This window comes from Rhamphochromis sp. 'chilingali' (assembly GCF_963969265.1).
Source record: "Rhamphochromis sp. 'chilingali' genome assembly, chromosome: 11".
Lineage (NCBI taxonomy): Eukaryota > Metazoa > Chordata > Actinopteri > Cichliformes > Cichlidae > Rhamphochromis > Rhamphochromis sp. 'chilingali'.
Window position 1 is genome coordinate 16,257,005 of NC_137938.1, and position 15,595 is coordinate 16,272,599.

At 42.8% G+C, this 15,595-nt stretch overlaps 1 protein-coding gene across 3 annotated transcripts in view; it reads right to left on the minus strand.

Moving 5' to 3' along the window:
- Positions 1 to 15,595, minus strand: part of rspo2 (R-spondin 2) — a 59,377-nt gene that overhangs the window by 24,591 nt on the left and 19,191 nt on the right. For 2 of the 3 annotated variants that reach the window (XM_080896511.1, XM_080896510.1), the window contains exons 3-4: positions 8,089 to 8,273; positions 114 to 257 (exon numbers count right to left, since the gene is read on the minus strand). In XM_080896511.1, coding sequence (XP_080752637.1) covers positions 114 to 257; positions 8,089 to 8,273 — 329 coding nt within the window. Of the gene's footprint in view, positions 1 to 113; positions 258 to 8,088; positions 8,278 to 15,595 lie in introns of all 3 variants that reach the window. The other variant, XM_080896512.1, reaches the window with a different exon arrangement.

The window sequence follows — 15,595 nt, forward strand, 5'->3', positions numbered from 1 at the left end:
TAATAAGCAACTCACACTGAGAAGTTATAGAATACTGTTTACAGATAAAGAAAGGTGTAAAAGAGAAGGAGGCATTTCCATTTTTTTCTACATATTTGTTTCGCTTCACATACCTCCACACTCCATGGTATCTTCCAGTGGGGCAAAGCCCTCGGGGCACTTATCAAAGCAGCGCCCTTTGTGTAGGTAAAAACCCGATTTGCACTTGGTGCAGAAGTCTTTACTGAAGCAGGACTCGCAGTTCTCTATCCTGCACCCTGGAGGGAGAAGCAAAGAAAGAGGGAGAGTCATCAGCAAGCCTCTCATCTGGAGCTGATCGAGAGCTAAGGGGTTTTGGGGAAAGGGGGAGGCCTTGAAGGAATTATACTGTCTCTCCCACAAAAAAAAGAAAAAGTCGATAATGCTTTGTGATTCATTTCTCTACGGAGCTCTAGTCTATATCATAGGACTTGTTTTCCCTGACATCAATGTGTTTTCACCTTCGTGTTCTTGTTGCGCAGTGAGCGAGCAAACAGTGTGAAAACGCAGCAGCAGAGCCGGTGAGGAATTATGTCACGCTGACCTCTTTCAACAGGATGAACTGACATCCAGCACATGAGCGCACATGTTTTCAACTAATGCTCGTGCTGAAACAGGAAGAACACATCCCGCCGGAGCTCTGAACCTCTGAGTCCTTAATATGCTGTCGTATCACTTCACACGCTTCCGATCCGCGTGCGTTTCCATAGCTAAAGATCATTCGGAACTCGGGTTTTCATTAAACGGCGAATAGTGGCTCTTGATCACAAAAGCGGACGACTCTGTGTGGATGCTTTGGCTACAATATGAAAGGGTGGCAGTGCGTTTTTTGTTTTTATTTTTGGAGTGGAAGGTGGGACGGGGACGACAAGATTTTCTATTGCACAGCTAAATAAATGCTGAATCCTTTAGTCAGCAAAACCAACAGCGCACTTATCCTCCCACGCCACACCCTGGTGCTGCACATGACACCCTGTGCCGCGCTTGCAAAGAAAGGCAACGGCAATGTGTCATCAAGCTCTCTGCAAATAACACATCAGGCAGGGCGAAATTACAACAACCACACCAACGGGGCGACGCACAGGCCCACATGATTAGTAGGAGCCTCCCCGGGGCTGTCTAATTTATGTTGCTACTCAGAAACATTATGTGGCTCTTTTGCCCAGTAAATTCAGAGTGAACCAAACCTTTAACCTGCAGGCACCATCCACCTCAGACTGGAAGGCTGGGTTCTTGTGTAGGGTGTCGTCTGCTCTGCTGATTGTGTCCTGTATGAGGATGCATAAGCTTACATGCTTTTTCTCTCACGTGTTAGTGGTGGAGGCTGAGGGCTGCTCTTTTATCTGTGACCCTTGCAGGGCCCAGAGATGGGAAGGTTCTCACAATCACACCCCTTAATTACACCATCTTCAGCTAACCATCAGGCCTCCTCCTCGACATTCCTCCAAAACAAGGGGGTCCCTCCCGCTCCACTTTGAACCCTAAAGTATGGCCTCTGCCCACTCACTCTGGTCTCACGCTTTCCCGACCAGTCTAAACAAACCATGGACACACACACACACACACATATGCACAAACACACACATACCAATAAGATAAGGCTAGTTATAAATGCGATTCCACAATAAAGCTGCACTCCACATTCTGAAAAATGAAGGTGGACTCATCATCAATCACTCGCTCCTTGAGCTATTTCCTGCTTTCACACATCGCTTTTGCTTTAATAATTCAATCATCTGATATTATTGTATTATTATTATTATTCATCTACATATTTTCTAGTTTCATTACGGATTTTCTGGCGTTGACCAAGCGGTTCTGTTATAAATGCACTCTGCTGTTCTTTTTAAGTATCCTGCCTCTGTCTGGATAAGGAAGTTAAATCAGCAACGCTTGGGTCTGATACAAAACAAGCCCAATACAGGGAGCGAGCAAATAAATCACAGCGCTAATTGGAAAGCACAAAGCTGTCTTTTTACCCCTCACACTTCCCAGGCCTGTCATCACCTGAGAGACTTTTAGCTTTTGGACCAAAAAATAAAAGAGGGAGCGGGAGAACAAGAACATCTGGCAGCACTCTGAAGCACTGGGGCTGTTGTGCAATCCTTGGTTATTGACAGTAAATATGAGCAACCCAGATGTGCGGAGGTTTATGTCCTTGCAGAAGCAGCATAAGCACTTGACAAGGTTTTTGATTAAAACATCACTCTTGGTTTCAGTTTTTCAGATGTAGCCAGGCAAAGGCTCAAACACCCAGGTATCTAGTTTTCTAAATAGCAGATAAGCAATGATGTCATGCTGGGAAATGGATGAGGTGGACGACAACATCAATGCAACTGCATGGGAGTTAGAAATGAAAGTAGGCAAAGCCGGAGGGTCAGAGGTCGTCGGCATGAGGGGCAGGTTAGGAAGGGAATCCCTGTGACAGACATTCAGAGTCCAGCTATCAGCCAAAAGGCTATCTGGAACAGCGTGGGCTATCTGAGGCACCGGAGAAGCCCCTATACTGACCACCGACCAGCTCAGCAGTGAGAAGGCTAGTCCAGCAGCTCCAGAAACAGATACAGGGGAGTGGGTTCACTCTCCCAGCGGGATTAACCTCTGGACCACCTTTAAAGTCTTCATCTAGGTGCCACAGGGAAACTAATGAGAAATAATGAGGTCATCAGATCCCAGAGAAGGCCCGGTGTTCCTGTGACTTAAACTTATTATCATCATTATCTCCCAGCCTGGTTCTGGCTGTTACTTATATGATGAACACTGGAAAGTGTGTGTGTGTGTGTGGTGGGGGGCAGTGGCTGAGGATGCTCAGTTTTGAAGAGATTTCGTCAGTGCTTCACCACTGTTACAATGTCACTGCTTCACTTTTCTTTTTTCTTTTTCATCTGATTTTGCACTTCAGTTGTACGCGGTTTGCACGCCAAGTGCTTTTGAAGTCAAGACATGAGTCACCGAGTGTCCCTTGTCATCTAATAGCACATGCTTGGCAGAAGGAAGTCCCTCAGCTGTGGTCTGGATGGGGAACCCACTGATTTGATCATGGACACTTGAAGCTCCGTGTCAGATTCTGTCAACTTGCTCCACTGGCTCACAGCAACATGTGTAATCACTTCATTTATTGACACGAATCCTCGCTGTGCAGAGAGAGATGGTGTTAAATCATATTGTTCCTCACAGGCTTATAGCTGAGCCCGGAGTTGGGCTGTCAGGCCAGTCATCAGTCTACTGAGAGAGCCATCTCCACAAAACTAACCAGACTTGATGATGCACAGCAGGAGTGTCCATGTTATAAAAAGGGCCTGGCAGAGTGAGGGGGAAAACAAGCCCTCTTTTTCCATCTTTCTTATCCAGCCTAAGTCGAACAGCTCTAACCTACTGTAGGGGCCCTGAATTTGGCTGACATGGAAGCTTTGGCTTGCCCGCTGCCACCCAGCCATGTCGTGTGGGGCTGCGGACGGCAGATGTTCGTGGCAACAGCCAGCGCTGCCATGTTCTTCCCGACACTCTCCGTGCGTTTTTTTCCCCACATGGCTGCACCTCCGCACACAAGCGCAGAGCAAGGTGGAGCAGAGGTGATGTTTCTGTCAGTCAGTATCTCCCAAAGAGAGATCAGGGATGACAGACATGTCAGCAGGTCCTCGTAGTTTCACTCCAAAAGGCACAATCTTGTGATATGCTGGGCTCCTATATTCCAGCATGTACTCGCAGACAGCTCAAGCTTCAGACGGTGGTCAAGCGTAGACAGCCCTTCCACTCTTGCACTTTGGCATGCATAATTATGCAGGTCTCTGAGAACAAACCCAATTCAACTCTGTGTCTGGGTGTAAGGTCCTGGGAGCGGGCTTGGTTTGGTGGGCCCGTTGTATTGTCTGGCAAATCTGAAAGTGCGGTTAGTAAAGCTGTGATGATTAAATGTCCCTTGGTGAAGCTCAAAGGCCAAAAGCAACTGGTCTTTTTGTTGGTTAGACTGCAATGGAAATACCCACATGCTCAGAAGCAGAGCGAGGAAAGGGGAGCTTAAAGGAAAGACTCCTGCCACTGTTGAAAGCTAAAGGCAGCAAAAACTTAAGTACCTTTACGCACACTTGTGCCCATATGGTTAACGATCATGATGCATAACGGATCTGCAACCCAACAAATTCCCAAAATGCACTTTAAAATTCAAATGATCTTGGAGAGGTTACATCCAATGAGCTTTTATTTTGACCCATAACAAAAAAGAAAGAAGTCTCTAGAGCACAACAGACTGGCACTAAATTAGGGGCAATTTTTAAATCACATTTCCAGGATACTGGATCTCAGGCCTTGATTTGACTGGTTGGTGGTTGGCAGTGAACGCAGCGTGGGGTTTTTAAAGCTGCTGCATTGGGGTAAGGCAACTGTGCTGGCAGCTAGAGTATGTCTAGCAGTGGGGGGTCTGTAATACACCCCGAGGGAGGAAGTCTTCAATGCAGCCCTGCACTCATGCTGACTCTCTCAACACTTTGTCTCATACAGAAGACAGCTCTGATAGTCGCCTTTCAGCTCATAATTCTTTCAGCCAGTGAGCTTGCTTGTGATAGCAAATGACAGAATATGCTTTGGATGAGGATTGTATATTAAAAGCAAAGTGATATGAAATGTGACTTTGCAGAGAGCGTGACTTCTCTACATTCATGCAGATTTGGCTGTACACAAAGCAGCGCACTGTGTGTCCGTTGCTACAAATCTTCCCTGCAGAGCGGTGGGCTGACACTCACAGACACCGGTGTGGGGCCTGTTCTGGGCGACTGATAAGAACTCCCGTGGATAACACTGGAGTTATATGGTTTATGGCTCATATCAACCCATTCATTAGCTGCTGAAAGGAGTTTCAGGGGAGCAGAGGTCCAAGAACATAAAATATGGTCACACAGAAAGATATTATGCAACAAAAAGACATTACTGACGAACCAGCTCCATCTCCGTGATGGCAGTAAACACTGTGGCTCCCATGTCTCAAGCCTCTTTGGAACCTAGCTGAAGTGTAGCTGCAAATGGGCTTCCAGTTACGTTACGCCACAGAAAGCAGAGCTCCCATTGTTTCAGTCTCTAATTATGGTGTTATCTTCCCTGCAGTGAATGGGAAACCCCCCAGAAAAGTGTGCATTAAATTTAAAATTCATCATACGGCACAGTTTCTCAAAGTATTCAGAGGAAATTCAAGGAAACATTTTAGTAACAAGGAGCAGCAGTCAACGTTGAGTTCTTTGCGGATTTGCAAAGAGCAAAGATTTAAATGATCATACAGTATTGCTGTTGGCTTCAATTTTAGTAGAACCGCATTATCACAGTTTTTGGCGAGCACTTTCCCAAGACATGCTAGTCAGGTGGACCAGACTGTCTGCAGTGCACAGAAGCTGGGTGAGAATGTGATCCTCTAAAGAATGAAACGCGTGAATGACGACCTGTTAGAAGACCAGAAAGCCACAAGAAACCTGCTTTCCAGATGAGCCAGCTGACCCTAATAGAGATCAACCATAATAGTGCATTTGGAGGATCTTTAACTAACAGTTGTAGTCAAGGATCTCTATATTTATGACCAGGAGCTTGACCCTGAACAGCAGAGAAAGTACATCTGACATCTAAATTTACAGTCTGAACCATGACTTGTTCAACATAACAGTATACATACGATTTTTGTATTTGTCTTAGATTCCATACCAGTGAAACTACAGCCCTCTGTCTAGCTATCCTTGCTTTATATTGCATAACAATGTCAGTTTACGGTTTTCCTTTAGAAAAAGTGAACATTAGATTTCAGAGAGAGTCCCCAATCCTATCGACCTCTTGCTTAGTAGAAGAATTTCAGAACAGCCCTCAAAAAAATTCTTGAATGTGATAAGATCACACAGACAAACTCGGATTTAATAATAAACAGCTGTCCTCTAAGTGATTTCAGAGGCAGTGCTTAAAAAACACCAAAGAAACAGGGCACAGAGAACCCCTCATCATCGCCATTCATGTCCACTGTGTCTGAGTTCCAGTTGCCTGCATTAGCTCACAAATATTACCTTCCAAGTCGATAAAATGTCCGCAATAAAATGATCGGATGCCAGCTGTTTAGTGGAAATGACACACAGAGCGCAGTTGAGAGTGAGACTCGAATAGGAAACCGGATTAGAGAGCCACAGCTGAAGCAGCGATCACATCAAAGTAGTTCTCGCATTAAAGTCTGATGCTACCTGACAATACAAGATGTTGTTCTATGAGCAGTTTGCATGGCCAGTGATCCAGATTAACTTCCCACACATCAGGATCCGTTAAAGTCAAAATTCAGCCTGTGTGGGGCGGTGCAGTCAGGAAAGCAGGGTTAAAAAGTAACGTTTTAAAAGACTTTTTTTTTTCTCTTCGACCAAAAAACAAGATGTCTTTCACTTCTAGCTTTCTCTGAGTAATGAAAATGGGATAAAGTGACTTTGGAGCCTTTAGGATTTTGCCTCTAATGTGGGAAAACTGATGAACTATGAGCATGCAAAGAGCAAGGGTTTTGTTTGTGGGTATCCAATTGATACCAGCAGTCTGCTAAAAGAGACGTTCAAAGTTTCAAACTGCACTACAGGATATTTCTGCAAACCTTTTGTGATCTTGTTATCCTAAATCCAAAAAAACATCCTACAAAAAGGAAAAACCGCCCATTTCGAATAATCTCAATCTCAATGTATTTCCTCAATATTTTTAATTTTATTTAGTTAGTAAAGGTTTAGCTTTATGTTTGGTAAGAATGGGAACAGGCTGACCCACAAAACACTGTTAGTAATTAAGAAAAACGTTATTTTAAATTCATTCATGAATTTATATTTTGAACTTTTTATAGTACTAATTTCTGAACAGAGCCTCAAAGACTGATGAAGAATCACAACCTGACCAGGTAAAAATGAACATGCGCTGATGTTCCACTGCCAGATTTCTGGACACTGAAGTTTCACTTTCAATAGAGGCCGTTTATGGCTTGAAGAAAAAAGAAATTGGTAGTTTGGCTGTAATATGCTTTTATTTTAATATCAAAATGAGCCAATCTATATATTTGCATCTAGATGGGCTACGGTTGCTGCATGTCAGAGGCAAAGGTACGGACATCCTCATCTGGGACTTAATTTCAGTACGCCTGTCAGAAGTTTGGCCTAGGATTTAAGTTCCACTGTTTTTATATGAAACACTCAGCCAACACCTATAAAGGTCCTCTCTATTTCTCTCCGGCCATATTTCACGTTAGTAAAGGTTAAGTTACGAAAGTGAAACATGAAGAGGAGAAGGACATATTTGATTGACGAGCTATTGTTAATAGTATAATCTAGAGTATGTAAGACCAAAGGTGTGGTCCAAAACACTAATATGCCTAATGATGAGGGGATATTTAATATGGTTTCATTACTCAAACAGTAAATAAAAGTAAGTCAAGTTCTGAATTATATTGCCTTTCTCTAAATACTAAATACAATATTAGTCTAAGGTGTAGTGCCACTTTTATTGCTTTACTTTTCTTAATCAAACTCTCCAGTCAATGCACAATATATTGGTGGGTGGCCTGCTTTCTGTTCACAGGCAAAAAAAAATTTCTTTGACTCCCAAGAAATTACACTGTCTAATGAAAACCTCAATCCACAAGCTCCGGCAATCAGTCGTTAAAACAAGTAAGTTTCCTTCCCTTATTCTAACATATAAACATCTTTCTCCATATTGCATAGTATCTCGAAAAGGACTGCTTTACCGTACTGCTGTTTAATGTGGCCCTAAAGCTAGTTTTGGCCTAATTGCATTTGCATTTTGGTTGCATTTGTGGTTCGATTTCATGCCTTCAGACAACCTCGCGTTACAGAGGCTGCTAAGACAAGGCTTCACCAGTTACATCCACCTGTGTGAACGGATGAGCCATTCAAATTGTCAGGCATGTGCGTCTCCTCTGAGTAAGTCGCAATAAATCATTCGCTGTGGGAAAATGGGAGGTGGTATTGTATGTCTGGCTAGGGAGCCAAGGGTGGAAGGAGATTTTGGGGAGTGAAGGTGGAGTGTATGAGGGATGCTGGTAGGTTAAACTCGATAGGATCTTACTGGAGCACATGTTGAGTTCGGGGCTGCGCATGCCGTAGTATCCGGCCGGACAGTCGTGAAGACACTCCCCATACTGCCTCATCCTCTCCCTCCGCAGAAACAGGAACAGTTTGGGCTGGCAGTTCACACAGCCGTTATCCCTGGAGCACACCGAGCAGCCTTTACAGATGGGGTACGCACCATAGCTAGCTGCAGGAAGGACAAACAGGGGGGGTGGGGGGAAGAAAGAGGGTGACATAGGAGCAAGAGTTGATTAGAATCCGGAAGAATCTGTCACTTTTTTTCGATCAAAGATTTTGTTCACACAAAACACACAGATTTATATTTCCTAAAAACTTTCTGAAATCAGCATTTGTGATCGATCCTTTATTGAACAGTGAATTTACCATCATCAATCAATGATCATCAGACACAAAAAATAATTTTTATTTTCAGTGCGTGTGTGTGTGTGAGGTCAGTGCTTCTGTTAGCTCGACTACCGCTGGAAGATGTAACTTCCACGGTGGTTCAGATGGCTGTTTATTCTGAACCAGCAACAAAGAAGCAGGATTCCTTCAGATCCTTGTATCATTACTCATCTGCGGATGACCGTAAGTTCACCCTGTGACAGGGACGAGGTGAACAAGAGGCAACACACTCAACTGTGGGAGGGCTGACCGTTAGAATAATACCTAAGTACAAGAGTAAAAACCCAAACAACCATAATAGATATATCAGCAGGATATCCTTCAATTCATAGTAAATATGTCCAATTCAACAATTTGTCATTCATGCAAACTCTAGTTCGCCTCTCAGCGTTCGAATGCTGATTGGTTATGAATGTGAATATTGCATTAATTCTGGTCAGAGCTGGCCTCCTAAACGATTGTGTTGAGACAGCCGATGAAAGCCCCCAGAACCGCAGCAGCTCTAGCCTCAGCTCGAGTTGCCTGTGGAAGACAAAGGAGCCAGTAAAAAGATAGTCCTTTCTACAATTAAGTGACTTTCAATCTAAACTCCTTAGCATCCCGTTTACAGGAAAATATCCTCGGGCCATTCCAAACGAGAGACACTTCAGATGTTCTTCAAGCCAAGTCTTGAATATCACAGGCAGGGACTGGGTAACAGCGGTGCTTATACTGTGCGACCTACCACAACGCTTAATAAAACACTGTGTAGCAAGCTGGACAGCCTGAGAGACAGAGCAGAGCATGCCTGCATTACTGGCCATAGATCCACATATTAGATTTCTCTGAAGGGATTCAACCAGAAAAAGTGAGAGCTAAGTGGGCCCATTGCAAGCATCAGTTTGTAATCATGTAAAAAATAAGTCAGCGCATGTCGGAGGCTGCCTTGGTCTCATCTTTTTTTCATTTGTTTTGTTGGAGCGCTGGGAGACAGTCTTTAGAGAGGTATGCTGGCTCTGCCAAACTGTGCTCGTATTCCTGAAGCCAGAGTGGATGGAAGTAAGATTAAGTGCTAATCAGAATGTGTCTCTGATGGTCTTTAGGGATGAGGTTTACAGCGACACTCCATCGATCACAGCAGCGCCGTGATGTGCGCTCCAACTCCATTCATCACACAGACTGGGGATGGTTCATCTCCAGTCAGCACTTGCTCAGTAAGACATGAATGAAAACCCCAAATTAATACTAGCGTTGGCTCTTCCAATTCTCAGATGGAAAATCGTGTCTTATATTCAACTGTCAATCCAACGTTTTAGTTGTGCCAATGCAGCTCCAAGATGGCATCCTCAAAGTCATCTGGCGGATACAGGTGCGCCTTACCTAGCATCTAGTACAACTGGACAAATGTCAAGTGCTTTCCTTACCTTACAGAAAGTGCTATAATAACGTGCAGGAACTTAAAGCCGACTTCTATTTCCCGTCAGGTAACGCTATCGCTATCACGAGAATCACTCCCCCGAATATATCTCATATTTCATTCTGTCAATCCTTCCATTCTGTAAGACTAAACTGCATCATTAGACCCAACCTCAATACTCAACCATATATTCCTGTAGAATACACAATCTGGGTGCATTTACAGCAAACTGACATTCGCATTAAACCAGTCACATGTACTCCCGTCTGCCCTTGCTAAATCTGAGCATAGCACTGACAGAAAAGGAAAGCCAACTTGGCAAAGGTAAACCTGTCAGGCTGGAAAAAGTTTATTTCTGCAGCGCGTTTCAAGCGGGCTCAAACCTCTTAACACTATGCTAACAAAACTATCCTAACAAGAATGAAAGAAAAACACTATCCGGGCCTGTGGTCATCCCAGACCATTGGCAGGTCAATCAACAGAGAAATTATAGTTATTGAAAAGCCTTTTGATGAGCCTGGCTCAAAGTTCCCGCTCATTCTTTGCTCTCCGTTGTTTCTGCTTGTTGCTAATCTCACGGTGTCGGCAAGTGAGGACAGCGCAGTATACGTTGTTTGAATGAAGCATTTCCCGTGTCCTGGAATTACCATATGACTATGGGGAAAGTAGGGAAGGAAAGGCTGAAGGCAGTGTAGAGAAACTCTTTTGGTCCAGATCTTGGGGAGATTAGCTTGTGTGTGTGCGTCTGTGGAAAGGTTTGGAGGTTTAGGCCACAGGTATGTCAGGAAAGAGGCCACAATTCACAGTGTCTGGAGCTACGCTGTCCAACTCACGTCCCACACTACCGGCATAATGTCTAGTGCACTTTACATCAATCTGCCGACTGCCAGCAGGTTTCAGCCATTCTTAAGAAAAACATCCAAATGTACTTAGAGCAGAAGAAAAGATACTGAAAAGTAAATTAACAGACATCTCCATATATTACAGCAGTTTAATTTAATTTGGGAGGACCGTATAGTTAGTTTGCTAGAGAATATGTTCCAAATTGTAAATGTGGTCCCTTTTTCTTTTGGCATATTATGTCTTTCCTATTTTCAGACACCAGGTCTACTTAAACCCAGTCTATCTTAATGCTAAGTGTGTTCAGACACATGTTCCATGTTCTTCTTCTGTTCTTCACGCCCATGCTCTTCTTCTGTCAGTCACTTTGAAATTAAACTGACCCACAGATGTAGAACAAATGGACCGAGTGGTCAACATCTCATTATGGATACCAGGTTTAACGTATACGGTATGTATTTTGAGACTTCGGGAGAGGACTGCACATCATTAAAAGCACCACTCCTTTCACATGATAAAGTGATGTCGTTTACGATTTCAACCACAAAGTGCTTATTACGTGAAACAAAACAAATCCGCAGTTCCCACTTCTGACAGCTGAGTAAAGATCCCCCTGGGCTTCAAGTACTCTATTTACAAAAGCCCAAATCCATACGAACATCGCTGAAAAAGCCTCCACAAGGACATTTTAATACAAAAACTTAATAAGTGCCTCAATGTGTCATGTCTACAAGGCAGAGCGCTGTGCAAAGTTGCTGTTCTCATACAGGAACCACATGAAGGACCCCTCACATATCGTCTACCTCAGCCTTCACAAATGTACTGTGACAGCTAAACCCTGGTAAGTCCCGAGGGAGGAAAATACCTTGAAATCATTTGCATTTATAAAGAGAATTTACATAATGGGTACATTTTTAAAAGAAAATGCTGGCAGTTTGGAGAAGATTACGTCTGTGTGCAAGTTTAAAGCAGAAGCCAGTTAGCTTAGCAAGATCTAACTTTCCTCATTACAAAAACTGTCCAAAGTTTAAACACAGTACATGGCAAGTTAATTTATAAATAATTTATAAATTTCTGGACAGATTATTGATATGGCTAGATTATGATTATGCTGTTTCCCTATGCCCCAATATTTATACTAAATTAAGTTAAAGACCTGCTAATTATAGCTACATATGTAGCTTACAATATGAGCGCAAGACTGGCCCAAACCTTATTTAACCTTTGTCAGAAAGTGTACTTTCCAGTGTGCCACTAAGCAGTGTCCTTTCAGCTAATTTACAGAGGATTTTCTTTTTCTTCATGCTTCATGCTTCTATCCAACTAACTATCCAAAAACCCAACTGCACCTGGCATCTTGTGGGCTATCTTCTCTAGAGTGAGATGGCAGCCAGTTTGGAAATACTCTCATGTTATAAAAATATAATAATCACCAAAATTAAAATTGATCATGTTACAGTGAAATATGCCATGCAGTTCCAACACCTGTTTTATTTTAGATCAATAGCAGTTAGCTTAAAGGTTTCTGAGAGTGACAAAGGCAGGGTGTTATTCTGGAATCCCCTTGAATTGCATTACTTAGACATCAACCTTCTCCAAATGAGGAATGACCAACTTGATGCCCCAACACAAAAATACAGTGCTGTGAAAATGTATTGAATGGTTGGTTACAATTACAGTGGAGATGACAGATCTTGTAACGCAAGTTTACATGTTTGGCTAGCATTAGCGCTGTCAATATGCTCTAAAATCTGCCAAATCTATCTTTTAAATCTCATGTCAAAGTAGAAGAATCCACAAAATCAAGATTACCCTTCATTAAGATCCCATACAGGAAGTTTGGCCATAAAAGTAAATACATAGGAGTAGAAGCAGTAACAGCTAACTAGCGCAACTGACTCTTGACTTCATCCATCAGTTATGCATCTACTATAGGATGCCACTCACATATTCGACTGGGAAAGTACCCAGTCAAGAGTCATAGCTATGCTAATCAAGTGGTCAAGGCTGCAAGAGAACATGTTTTATAAACCTGCTATTAAGTATGTATGCTGTTCATCTTAAGTTTGTCGAACAACAGTTAGAGTCACAGCATAAGAATGACAGCGTGTTTGGAGCGCGGCAGCTTTCGTTTTGCAGCCTGGGAAATTTAACTGCATGCAGCTCAAGAGTAATTAGGGCTGCTTTAAGATCAAGTTGAAAAAAAAAACAAAAAAACACAAACTCCATTGCAGGTAGATTTTTATGAGTCCAAAGCCAGCGTGACAGATTATGCTCATGGCTGCCAAAACCATCAGCATACGCCATGAGGTTCCACCCACGGTCAGCTAACTTCCTGCCTTGCACTCACCTACCTACTGTTACCCATGAATACATTCATATTGAAAGATTCCAACTTTCTGCACTCCAAACCCCTAACAAGGCAAACTGCATATAATTTTTGTGTTTCTTCAAGAGCGGTGAACTTCACAAAAAGAACAAAAGACATGTTTTAGTAGGCTTCAGTGATGTAGGTCTTTTTTTTAGATTGACTTTGTTAACAAATCTTAGGTCATTACTGATGAAGACTGATTCTCTGTAACCATTTTCAGGCCCTTAAAGATATACATTTTATTTTCATTTCCTTTAATTTTCATAGGATCCTTGTATTTATGTTTTTTGGGATGTCATTTTCAGATGCAAGGATTTTTTTTGTTGTCTGTGGCCAACAACATTTAGAACAAAGCAGTAACATGATTCTGTTTCATGCCTCGGCTCCTCAGTTCAAGTCACAGTGTCATTCACTCAGCAAAAAGTAACAGACCATAGTTTACCTTGACACCTGTCATTTTAACCAAGCACTAAATAAAAAACCAGAGAGTGGGCTAGCAAAAAGCGTGTCCCGGTTAACTGCTGAGGTGATGCAGAAATGCTGCAGACTTGTATCGGTATCATAACACGGTGGTGAATTCCGAACTCAGCAAAACTGAAGACTGGTGCTTATATTAAAACACAACTCTTTCTATTCTCATAGTTCTGCTTCATTTCTCCAAGGGCCCCTGGTATGTAAATCTAATAATGCAGACTGTGAATGCAGCTATCCAGCACACTGTCCATTATTTGGAAAAGGCACTTTACAGTGCAGGACACATATATACATACGGGGAATCTTGACATCATCCAGTAACACGGCAAAAATATATCAGCCGCTTCATCTATATTATCCATAAATGTCACATGGTCAAGAGGCAGTGATGGAAAACCTCAGCTTTTGGAGTAGCAGCAGGTCACAAAGACTTGCACTCTCATGTGGAAAGCGCCACATTCACCAACAGAATTATACGCTTTCCTCGTGGCACTGGGACTATTATTGTTTATTGTCTACCTCACTTGTTCCCCTTAAATGCTGGTATAAGCTTACTGCTGTTCCACTTAAGGGGAAAAAAGAGAAAGCATGGGACAAGGAAAGGGCATATACAGGACAGCGCAGCAGCCTCCAGCTGACTGGCGGTGAATCGTACCAGAAGGAGCAAAGCAGCCACTTTCTGGATCTCTTCAAACCACCAAACTATCGAGGATTACGCTCCATAGCTGTAGCAGTGTCAGCCCTCACACCCGCAGTTCACAAGCGGTTGTAACATCTCAACATTGTTCGAGCATGGAAAATGACATCAAACGACCTGCTTTTCGGGCCCGTGACTTTGTCATGAATTTGGAAGTCGCACTTAGCTAAAAAATTGCGGAGTAAAAGCAGAAGGGGTAAAAGAGGGGGGTACTTTGGGCCTGTGTGCTGAAGGCGCATTTCTGTTCCAATTTAGCAGAAAATATATTGGACTTGCCTCTGACTCTGTTCCAGCTGGAAACAGTCAGGTTTTAGGATCTATGCCTTTTTCCCCCCGGTTTACTTTAACAGATCATACTGTAAGCACATGTTTATAATTTGGGACAGTCCTGCTGCTTATAATGATTTTGCAGCATGAGACTGAGCAAACACATTTTGCTGTCAGACATATTAGCCCCAGCCAAAGTGTTCTTGTGACACAGATCCACCGTGCGACGCAGGCAGCTCGGGGATTTGAACCCTCACTTAAAAGCGTGGTTGTTAATGTAATGGCGAATGGGTAAAACAGGCAGCTATGGTTCAAACAGGCAAGTGGAAAAATGGCAACATGAAGGCAACACTTTTTAGTGCGTAATAAAACAAAAAGTCAAACTAATTTAATTTGGTGTGACTCAACAGGTCGGGCCACAGTTCCATGCAGGTGAGAAAAATAGATTTGACTCACTGGATAACCACGGATGCAAATGAATGGAAGGAATAGTTTGACATTTTAACAATTTTTTGGAGTTTTTTTTTTCTGTTTGTGTTTTTTCTGAGAGTTAAATAACAAGATTGATACTGGTAGGGTTAATGTGTACATGAGAACTAACATGTTAGAGTCTCTGGTGGTTTCCCTATTTACTGCGCTCAGCCAAGACATACATAAGTTTCAAACTTCCCATAAAAAGACAATTTATTTGCTGTACACGCATAGATTCAACATGATTACACAAGATAAAACACATTAAATAGCCTAGTGAGCTTTCAAGGGAATGTTGGTTGTTTTGCAGCTTTAAAATTCAATGTGGCCTAGCTCTATGTCTCTATGTCTCTGTCACGTCAGAGTAAAAACAGGACAACAACCTCTTTGTGACTAGGAAAACTTGGTGGTTGATTTTTTTCTGCTGTTTGCAACCAAATGAGAGTATGAACAACAGGTCACCCAGAGATTGAGCAGTCAACATCCTCAAACATAATTTAACGACAAGTTGCCTGATGGGAGGCAACCTATCTACAAACCATTGCGGCTCAACACAGACTAATTGCAACCACTCTTAGACTCTA